Source organism: Manacus vitellinus, unplaced genomic scaffold (genome assembly GCF_001715985.3).
Source record: "Manacus vitellinus isolate BGI_N305 unplaced genomic scaffold, ASM171598v3 scaffold_31_pilon, whole genome shotgun sequence".
NCBI classification, from domain to species: Eukaryota; Metazoa; Chordata; class Aves; order Passeriformes; family Pipridae; genus Manacus; species Manacus vitellinus.
The window spans coordinates 8,800,238-8,810,844 of record NW_021940379.1 but is presented as its reverse complement, the minus strand read 5'-3'; the positions used below and the strand labels follow the sequence as shown (position 1 = coordinate 8,810,844).

The 10,607-nt window shown below is 50.2% G+C and overlaps 1 protein-coding gene across 1 annotated transcript in view; it reads left to right on the top strand.

Annotated features, from left to right (window-relative positions):
- The first annotated feature begins 268 nt into the window (after positions 1 to 268).
- The window catches only part of SEPTIN5 (septin 5), a 39,091-nt gene continuing 28,752 nt past the window's right edge, over positions 269 to 10,607 (top strand). The window contains exon 1 of the mRNA XM_029961090.1: positions 269 to 382. Within this exon, the coding sequence (XP_029816950.1) occupies positions 284 to 382 (99 nt within the window). The 5' untranslated portion in view covers positions 269 to 283. The remainder of the gene's footprint in view (positions 383 to 10,607) is intronic.

Below are 10,607 nucleotides of genomic sequence, written 5' to 3'. Positions count from 1 at the left end.
CTGCCTTTGGGTGTGTCGAGCGGGTTCGGATGGAGAAAGGCAGCGCGGGGGCTGGCGCAGGCGTTTCGGTATTGGGAGCACGTCTCCCATCCCTCTCCCCTCCGCAGCACAGATGCGCAGACACAGCCCCGGTCCTGCCGCCCCTCGGTGCTGCAGCCCATCGGCACCTCGCAGGCGGCCGGGATTTGGGGGTTAGGGAACATCTGTTTTGCTTTGCAAAGCTTATAGCTATTTGGAGACATGCCTTTGAGTCCCGGAGAGAGAGGAGGAGTGATGCAATCAGATGACATCGACAGGTTTTTTGTTCTCTGTTTGGTCTTTGGAGGGATGTAGGATATTTGAAAGGAAGAGGAATCTTTTTTTGCAGATCTTGAATGCCTGGGTAAGGGGTTATCAGAGCCCTGTGTGTTCCTTAGCACCCATCATCGGGATGTAGGCAAGAGGGTTTTTTTAATGATGATGGAAGAGCTTAGAATTCTGTCTCTCAAGGGTGGGGATGGAGGCGATGGTAACACAGCAGGGCAGTGCAGGGGGAGCAGCTCACCCACTCCCAGCCTGGCTCACACTTGCCTTTGGGTCCAGTCTTTCTCTGAGGCTCCAATTCCATAGGAAGCAAACACCTTGCCTGCTGAGACCCTGGTACTGCACAGCCTTCCTGGGCCACAGAAAAGCAAACTAGCATTGCAGCAGCTTGGGCATTCACCTGGCCACAGCAAGAGATGATGTTCCCTATATAATGCAGACTCGGGCACTGAAAAGATACTTGTGCATTTTTGTGAGCTGCTGATTGCAGTGATGAGAAGAACAAAGTAAATCCAGGGGTAATAGGATAATGGGATCACCAGATGCATTTTTCCCAAGCTACTTAAAGTTTTGCTAGTATTTTGTAGTTATTTCTGAGTATTGCAGCTAATTCTTGCTTTATTTCTGGAGGAAAACACTCCAGAATGTGTTCTGAAATTGCAGAACATTTAGTGTAATCTGTGAACTGGGGAGAAGCTTTGTGATCCACTAGAAACATGCTGTTCTTTAGTTCATTTGTTTTTAAATTAAGAGGGAAGCAGGTTAGGTACAAGGCTCTGTTCTGCTCATTCCCCAGAGGCAGAAGTGAGGTAGAGATCAGAGGAGTCTGTTGTAGATGTTATCCTGTCTCCTGAAGGCCCTTGTCACACTGCATAGGCGAGGGGGGCTGGAGTGTGTACCCCAAAGAGCCCGTGTCTGCAGGACAGGGCAGCGTTCTGCTGGGGCAGAAGAGGCCTTTCCTCAAATGCAGAGGTGTATCCCTGCATCTGCCACTGAGTGTGGAGCTGGGCTTGCATGACAGAGCACAGTTCATTATGGGTTTGGGCCAGCCATGTTCCTTGTGGATGGTGGAGGGAAAACGAGCTGTGAACACAAAGCAATCCGTTAATTTGTGGTTTCGTATGTTCACTTTAATTTTAACTTTATTTAGCATCCTTTAAGAGCAGGATTTTTTTTCCTGTGCCACTTTTTTTCCCCAATCTGCTCACATCTGGCAGCAGGTAACAATTTAAAAGATGTACTAAAACTGTGATTCTTGCCTGAACCAATTTTTCAAAATGTATTATATAAGGGTTTTTTTATAAATAGTTGGGAAATGAAGTGAGCTTCTGAGAGGGCAGTACAATAGGTTGCATGTAAGTAGGGTAGCATTTGGATAAGTCTTAATAATGTTCATCACTTACTGAGTCCAAAGAATGGAGCAATGTGGTGTCAAAGAATGTGTCTTCATCCTCCCTCCCAGCAGAGTCAGGGCTGATGCACTGTCTGGCTCCAGGGGACTCTGGTTTGCAGGTTGGGCTCCTAACTACTACCATTTATGAAGAAAAAATAACAGATTCTCCACCTCTCTGATTTTCAAGGAATGACCCCTTATTTGATTAATCAGACACTGACCTCCTGTGCTGTGGAAGTCCATGGAGGTTTGGTGCTGGTCTCTGTGTGCAGAGCACCCAGCTTTCCAAGGGGAAGGGTTGTGGTTTGAGAGCCTGGGCTGGGGGGATCCAGTTTCTGGTTGAAGCTCTGCAGCAGGTTGCCTGGTGAGACCAGGCTCCTCAGTCCGTGTTACCTCTGTTCAGCACCTCTTGGGGGGGTGGTTTCTCCCAGCAGTTTGTGTCCCCTGGATCACTGCGTGGTGCTCGTGGGGAGGCAGCTGAAGCCGTGACTGATGTCCCATGTGCGTGGGCCCCGTGTGAGGGAAACCTTGCAATTTGTCAGGAGTATTGACCTGAGAACCAAACAGGGCAAGGGCAGAGGGTGGATGCTCTGCCAAAGCCCGAGGTGCTGCTGTGGGAGGAGTGCAGGTGAAACCACCCAAGTACCCAGTTGAACTGGAGTCTCCTGGCACACTCCTGCAGAACATCCTCCTAGCTCGGGTTGTCGGCGTGTGTGTGTTTGGGGTGTTACCTTGCCTTGTCTCTGAAGCTGCTCTTGCTCATTCCGGCCCATGTCTCTTCTTTGAAGTAATTGTTTCTTTTTAAATCAGGAGGATGGGAACCTCTCCTTCCCAAGTTGATCTCTCCCCACCCCATCAATTTGCAAAGTTGTTTGGGTGTGGGAGCAGAGACTATCTGGTGGATCCAGTTCTTTCAGTGGGTTTGAAATTACAGGGTTGTGCCTTTTGTATTGAGCTTGGTCCTTTTTTTCTACTTGAACATATTTTGAAGTGGTCTCCTTGTCAGTAAAATATATATGGAGGTGCTGTGTATGGAGAAGATGCTGTGCAAAAGGTAGTTTGACTGGAGGAGTGGTTTCAGTGCCAGCCATTGTGAGACACCGAGAACTTAATCCATTGCCTTTGTGTTTCAGTTTTTGAGAATCTGGGGTTTATATCTTAAAAACTTGTATTCAGACTCCTTTGGGTTTTTGTATTAAAAAAAGAGAAGGAGACATTTCCATGTTTCCTGGAACAGTAGATATTGCAACAGCAGAGATGTCTTCTATCTAAAATAGCAACTGTGCCAACACAGTGCATCATTTTAAGGTCAACCTTCAACCCTTGCTGACCAGAGAACATTGGCTGATGGAAATCCCCCAGTTCCCTGTTAGCATGTGCTGAACTGCCTTCTCCTTTTCTCTGCTGTGCTTACAGAAAAATAAGCCCAGGTGGGCTTACAAGAAAGTTTATCCCCGGAAAAGTGATGCCCTGCATGGTGCAGAGGCACCTGAGGGAGCTGCAGACACTGCCCTTGGCCCCTGAGGACAACTCCCGTGCAGGCAGCTGCTGGTGACCAGGAGCAGACTGGGAGGAGGGAGAAGGGGTGATCCCTGTGTCTGGAGCAGGAAAAGGGGTGATCCCTGTGTCTGGAGCAGGAAAAGGGGTGATCCCTGTGTCTGGAGCAGGAGAAGGGGTGATCCCTGTGTCTGGAGCGGGTGAGGATGACCTGCTGTGACCCTCAGTGTCTGTGTAGGTACCTGTGTGGTGAAAATGGATTAGCTGAGTTTTGTGAAGTAAGTGATGAGAAGTATCATGTGAGGGTGAGGTTCCCTTGTACAGCAACTGCACAAGAAAGACCAGAAGCAGAGCTTGGTCTTTACAGAATCCCTCCAAAGTCTCTGTTGGAGCAGCTTGGAGCATTTGTACCTGCCCCATGACTTTGAGTCATTGCTGTCTTTCACCTGAGTGTTTTTCTTACAATAACAGTTCTTGTAGTCTTTAAACCAGAGGAAAGTTCTTGCTTGTGCAGAAAACCATGGAACCTGAAAGCAGAGCAGAGTATCACTGACTTTTTCAGTTTTCTCAGAGTTAAATGAATTATTTATGATTGTGACTCCTTGAGTCATTGGGAGCAGCAGTATGGATCTGTGTTCCTGTGCTGCCTGTCATGCTCTGTATCAATTCAGGGTGGTTGCGAGGAGGTGGTTTTTGTTGGGGGTTTTTTTGTTGTTTTTTTTTTTTCTCAGAGAAAGCAAAATTATGTTTGCAGCTGTCTAGTGGGATATTTCACCACAGCTGGATAGTCTCTCACTGTGTCATAGCTCGCCCTGGGTGAGGCTGTTTCTCTTTGACTCCCCACATTAATGTCTCTTCCAACCTCTGTGTTTTCCAACCCTGGTCTTGCATCCTGGCTACCAAGATGCGCCTGCCAGAAAGGGAGTAGCAAATTAGTCACAGAATCTGGAGGTAAATACTGGAAACACTCTTAAAGCAGCACATCCCTGCTTGTTTTTCTGATGTCCCAGTGTATCTTGGCCAGACGTAGCACAGGAGTGGAAGCTTTTACTTCTCTGTGAAAAGCCTCGTGTGGTTCATTAATTTTTTTGGCCCATTTCAAAAGACAACGTTGGTCCTTTGCCCTCCAAGCTGGGCAAGGGCTCAGTGCTCAGAACAGTGTGTGGGGATCTGGGTGGGACTGCAGCAGGTCAGGAGGCCCAGCCCTGCCTATGTCTCTGCTGTGCATCTGTCTGAACAGCCCTGCTGAGGAGCCCTGGCACACAGATGGGCTGGGCTGGGCTGGGCTGGGCTGGGCAGGGAAGCCCGTCCTGGGCACTTCTTCCCCCCCCCCCCCTTTCTCTGCTTGGCTTCTTGGAAAAGGGCTGTAAAAAGAGGTCAGCACATGGACCTGGTGGTGAAACAGAACTGCTGGAGAGCTGGGCACAGAATCTGCCTCCTGCTGCTGCTGATGTCTCTCTTCAATTATTTATGCTCCAGATGGTTGAAACGGTTGTGAGGGCAGGGCAGGGGAGAGGTTCAGCCCGCAGTGCAAGTCACAATCTGCAGTTTATGAGGAAGGAGAAGGAAGTGTTTCCTGCACAGGGATTTTTGTCCCTTGAATTTCCCCGCCCAGCTGCTTGTGCGCAAATCCCAAATTGTGCTGCCCTTGTGTGAGTTGGGCAGGGCTATTCCAGGAACATGAACCAAATGTGTGAGTTTGACAGATGTTAGGGCCTGATCCTTGCTGACATTAAGGAAGTAGCAACAACCTTCATTTAACCCCAAGAGACACTTGTGGTGCTTGCTCAGCTGCAGGGTTGCAGACTGCTGGGGCTTCACAAAAGGCAGCTCATAATTGCAGAGGGGAAAATGTTTCTGCCATCTGAATGAAGGAGAAACAGTGCCTGGGTGCTTTTAGTCTTCAAAGTTGAGGAGTCTCTTACAACCACTTACGCTCTCAGAAATGTCACTGCCTTCACGTGGATGCTGTTCTTCATTTGATGGTTCTGGGAATAAATGTAAGGGGGTTATGTTATGACAGTTACTGGAAAAGCTGAGGAAAGGCAAGTCTAGAGAAACAACTGGTGGAGTTTAGTGTCTTCTAGAACCTCTGTTTTCCAGTTTCAGTTTCAGTCTAAGTTCCTGTTCATTAAATACCCAGTAAAATGGACATCTTGGAAGTCCAGGGGAGATTCCACCTCAGCCAGCTGGTTGTTCACTGTGCCAGGCCAGGCTGGGTCCCTGCTGTGTTTCTCTAGAGCTTTGCCAAATTAGCTTTAAATGGGGTTTCCCTTGCACTTTTGGGACACTCCCCTGCCCACAGTGGTGGCTCCTGTAACCTGCTGCAGGTACTGCTCGTGCTGCTGAGACCAAGGCTGGAGAACTCTGCTCCATCTTTAAACCTTGAGGCACTTCTTGCTGAGATGCCTCTTGGCTAGGCCAAAAGGGTTCCCCTCCCATTGTTCCTCTTCCAGTTAGTGGCCTCTGTTTGGTTTTTCTTTCCTGGATAGCAGAGCATGAACTGGAAGACACATTCATTGCTTACCTGTAGAGCTTTCTTGCCTGACCAACGCTAAGCCTTTGTCCCCTTCTTACTGAAAGCAGAGATTTCCCTCATACAGTGAAACCACACAGGATAAACCTCTAATACTCATGAAAGAAGCATGTGGCATCTCTAATAAGAGTGAGTTGAGATTTTTGTGAAGCATATGCAAATTGTTTCTTAGAATACTGGAGTAATTCCCATAAGGGCTGGATTTTGTGTGTGTGTATGTCTACAGTGTGGTTAGCCTTGAAGCACAGGAAAAATGCTTGTCTGCAGTTAAACATTCCTTTTCTCCCAGAGAATTGTCCCCAGAGCTGCAAAGAGGTTTGCAGTCATCTTGTTCCCACAGAAGTGTTCAGGAGCTGGGTTTGTGTGTGGTGCATCAGAGGAGCTGGAGGGGATGCCAGAACACGTGCTCCTCATCAGGGTGTATGTGGGCTGATCAGGGTGTATGTGGGCTGATCAGGGTGTATGTGGGCTGCTGCTCATCCAAGGCTTGGGCTTCCTGTAGCACCGCTCAGCATGAACAGCAGGAGGTGGCACTGAGGGTGCTGAGAGGGAGGATTTGGGTGCTGCCCACAGGGGCTGGGCTGCAGGAAATGGAGCAGATCTGTCGCTCCTGACTTAAGTAAGAGTCCTCTTTGTTTTGAGGGCTGAATGGGGTGATATTCTGAATTCCTTCTGTTTTGTATTTCCAGTGCATTCAGTGAAATCTGTTAGGGCCTGCTAACACTCACCTCTAGACTGCTGTCCCTGCCTTGGTCATCACTCCCAGCCACTGCCATGTGTCTGGCAGCACCACAGCAGTGCCAGGGCTGGTGAGAGCAGAGTGTGCTGGGAGGATGCAGGGACTGGCTTCCAATGAGCAGAGCTTGGCTAAGTGTTGGCCAAGAGCTGAAGAGGAAGTGAAACCCTGCACAAGCATCTGCAAGGGTGTAGTGCCAAGGGGGGAGGAGAATTGTTTAGTTTCTGGCTTTAATACAACTTTCCCCTCCTGAAGTCAAAAGGAAGAAGAGAAGTTGAGGCTGAAGTTGAGCTCCAGAAGAGGGACATAGCTGTGCTGTGCAGGGCAGTGTGGGGATGCTCAAGGTGGCACAAACCTTGTGGACAGAGCTGTGCAGCCCTCAGGCTGCCCCAGCCTGGTGCCCTGCATGGCAGCCAGGGCTGAGGGGGGCTCAGGGCTAAGGCAGGAGGATCCTGGGCTGTGGTTCAGGCTCTCTCTGGGCTGAGAGCCAGTGTAGCTGTCAGTCAGTCAGAGGTGGGAAGCCCTTCACAGAAGTTAACTGCAGTTCTTCCCTCAGCTCTCAAGCCTGGGCTGTCTCTGCAGGGTGGCACTGGCTGATGCAGTACCAGCACATGTGCTCACCCTGTGGCTCTGGACAGAGGGACGGGCAGGGTAGGGGCTGACCCGGCCCTGTGCTGGGGGAGACTGAGCTCTGTGCAACTCAGCCCTTCGCTCTTCCCAGGATCTCTGGGAGTGCCCTGTTTGTCTTGAAGCTTGTTACCAAGTGTGTCCAGGGGTGTGTGTGGAGCTGGGATGGCCAGTGTCTGCCTGACCCCCCCCGGGCAGTTGGTGCCGTTCTCCCAGAGTGACTCCTGGCAGGAAACTGGGAGCTGGGAGTGCAGGCTGAGCAAATAAACCACAGGATGATGAGTGCTGGCTCCTGGAGACTGGCCATGAGGAGCCAGCCCGGCCCACTGACCTCTGGAAGTTCTCAGTGCAGAAGCAAGGGAGGGGAGAGATCCACTGAGGTGGCTTGTGGGAAAAGAATCTCCAAGGGCTGAAGGTGTTCCTGCTGCTTGCTGTGGGGCAAAGCTCGTGCAGTACAGGTGTGGGCTCCAGTCACTGTCTTTCATTTTTCCTTGCCTTTCCCTGGTGCTTGGAGCTGTGTGAACAGACACATGAGAGCACAGGCCAGGCCTTTTATTGCTTTAGTTTGTATTGCAATTATTTTTAAGATCACTTCCCAGGCAAGTCGCTTTGGTTCAGCCTCTTGTGATGTCTCCTGGCTCTTTCCTCAGTGTGGGAACTGTTTTAATCCTGCCTGACGCACTGGGCTCGTTCTTGCTGTGATATGTACACACATGTAGTGTCTTTAGATCCTGCAGTCTTACATCCACTTTTCTTTTCAAATAAATTACATACAACATTAATTATATATTCGGGTGAAACGTGAGTCACAGAGACATCTGCTGCCTGCCCGCCCTACATACACAGCCCCCTTGGCTGTGCTTTCTGTTTAGTTTAAAGCTCTCCTGAGTCTCTGCATTGAGTATGAAGTGATGTGAAGTCCTGGAAATGTGGATAAGTAGTATTGGAAATGCCCATCTGTACCAGTAGTAATTTCCCTCTGCCCAAGGCCTGATGTAAAAAATATCAGGAAGATTTATGGCTTTTAGGATGCTATAAATTCTCAGAGGTTCCTGCTGCTTAGAAGGTCTGGTGCCAGCTGGGATCAGACAGTAATGGAAGAGGCATCAGAGCTCAGGAGCTGGTGTTTGCTGTTTTGCAGGCAGTGGGCTGGATCAAGGCATCAGGAGCTAAAATTCAATGATGCAGCTGGCCTGCAGCAGAGCCTTGCTGCTGTGACTGCCAGTGCTGAGAGGAGCAGGAGTGTGTCATGGGGACGGGGAGGTGCTGCCCATCTCATCTCCCACGGGGTGTTCTTGCAGCCCCGACCCTCACAGATGGTTCTGTGGTGCAGCTGGAGCCCGAGCTGGAGCACACAGGGAGGAAAGTGCTCATGTCTCACTCCCAGGTTAATACCTCTTTGTCTGCTTACTTTAAAGGGCTCTCCTCCCCTTGAAAGGAGCCCTTGGCAGAGCATGTATTTATGAGGGAAGTGCATATCAGAGAGGACAGTTATTGAAAAGGACTTGGTGCTTTTACCAAGCAGTTAATCCAGGCACATGCTTGGGAAGCACTCCAGGTTCACTGAGCAGCTGAACACTCTGGATCAGCTCTAGTCTGCTGGCAGCCCTGGGGCTGACACTTCAGGGCTCAGACAGGCCAGTGAGTTAGAAGGGTGTTTGCTTTGTACACCCCAGTACTGTCACATGGGCCTGTCTGGGACCCTGCTCACCTTCCCTGTGCAGCGGGAGCGTGTCCTCCTGGCCCTGGGATGAGCCTCCTCTGCCCTGCCCCACCACACTGGGCTCATGCCAGGTTCACAGCACTGCACTTCACAGCAGTTTGAGTAAACCACAGTGACTGGGTGGAGCCCAGCACTCCCCTTCCTCAGTGCCTGCTCTGTGCAGCCTGCCTGCCCCCCAGCAGAGGCTGCATGCCATCTCAGAGCTGGGGATGGCATCATTTGCAGCAGCTCTCATTAACAGCAGTGAAAGCCTTTCTGTTTGAGGTGGTGAGGCTGGTCCTCAGCAGCTGCTCAGAGGTTCCAGCCAGTGCCAGGCGTTTGCTGCCTTGTCTGAATGCCCAGTGTCATCCAAACATCTCCCTGCTGCTCCCGTGGTCACACTGTCATGGGCAGGTGTCAGGCAATAGCAGAATTGTTGTCTTGGTAAACAAGTGATGGTGTTATTGGAGCTGCCCTTCATGTGGCAGCAGTGCAGTGTGTGCATGGGGTTGCTAATGAGGGATATAATAGGGCTTGTTAGTCTGAAAGCTTAATGACCCATCTCCTGGTTCTTTGTGAAGTGTGTGGATGGTTCTTCCCGTGTGCTGTTCCTGTGCTGCATCCTGCACTGGGTGTGTCCCTGCAAGGTAGAGCTCCCAGCACAGATATGGGCATTTTGAAGGACTCAGATCCCACTTGTCATGACATTAATGACAGTGGACATCCAGGAAATGTCTGGATGAGACGCTGCTCTTGCTTCCTCAGACACCCTGTGTCTGCCCGAGGGCTGAGCTCCTTCATGGCTCCAGTGAATCCATGTGTGTTGGGTACCTAGAGCTTGTCCCTCAGGGGGTTACGGATTTTCCTTCGTGGCAAATAACCATTTTCCTTTATTATTTTTCAAAAAAAATAAAATAATTAGGGCATCCACCCACCTCTTGGCTGGCATCCTGCAGTAATAGGCCAGCATGTGTTTTCTTCAGCAGAGGAAGCAGATCTTGCTTTGTGTTCGCAAGGCAATGGTTTGTAAATGAGCCTGAAAAGAAAAACTGATTTCCCCACTTATGGCAGATTTACATCAAGAAGGAGTCCTATCAAAATTTCTTAAAACTAGGCCATGAATTTGGCCTGCCACTGTTGATTTGGTTTTGTACAGGGGAGTTAGTGTGTTCCAGAGGTGTGCAGGTGAGAGAGCATGTTCCCTTTTGCACATAAAACCAGGCCTACTCCATCCTTGCCCTGTCCCTCAGCACTGGAGGTTGGAAATTCTCATGTTACAGATATTTCTTTCTTACACCCTTGAAACTGATGATAAGAAGGGAAAGAACTTCATGTATTCTAGGAGTATGTGAGGGTGCTGTGAAGGGGGAAAGCCAGGTCTCTGGGTTAAGCCAGGGTTTTCGGGGGCTTGGGGACTCAGTTTGCCAAGTCTGGCCCGTCTGGTGTGACATTTAGCGTGCCTGTGAGGGGGTGGCACGTGTCCCACAAGCAGTGGGACAAGATCCCACACAGAGAATAAATTCCAGGAGACGGCTGTTTGGTCTGGCAAGTCAGAGCCCAGGCTGGGAGCCCAGGAAAACCTCTCCTCATTCTGATGTTGTGTCAGTTCTGGACTCTGCTTGGAGAGAGTTATCCTGGGATTCTAAAAGCAAATGAAGGTTTGACTTGCTGTGCTTGGGTCCCCAGAGCTGTTGGTGGGCAGCTGATTGTGCACCCCCTGATTGTGCACCCCCTGAGTGTGCACCTCACCTGAGTGTGCACCTCACCTGAGTGTGCACCTCACCTGAGTGTGCACCCCCTGAGTGTGCACCTC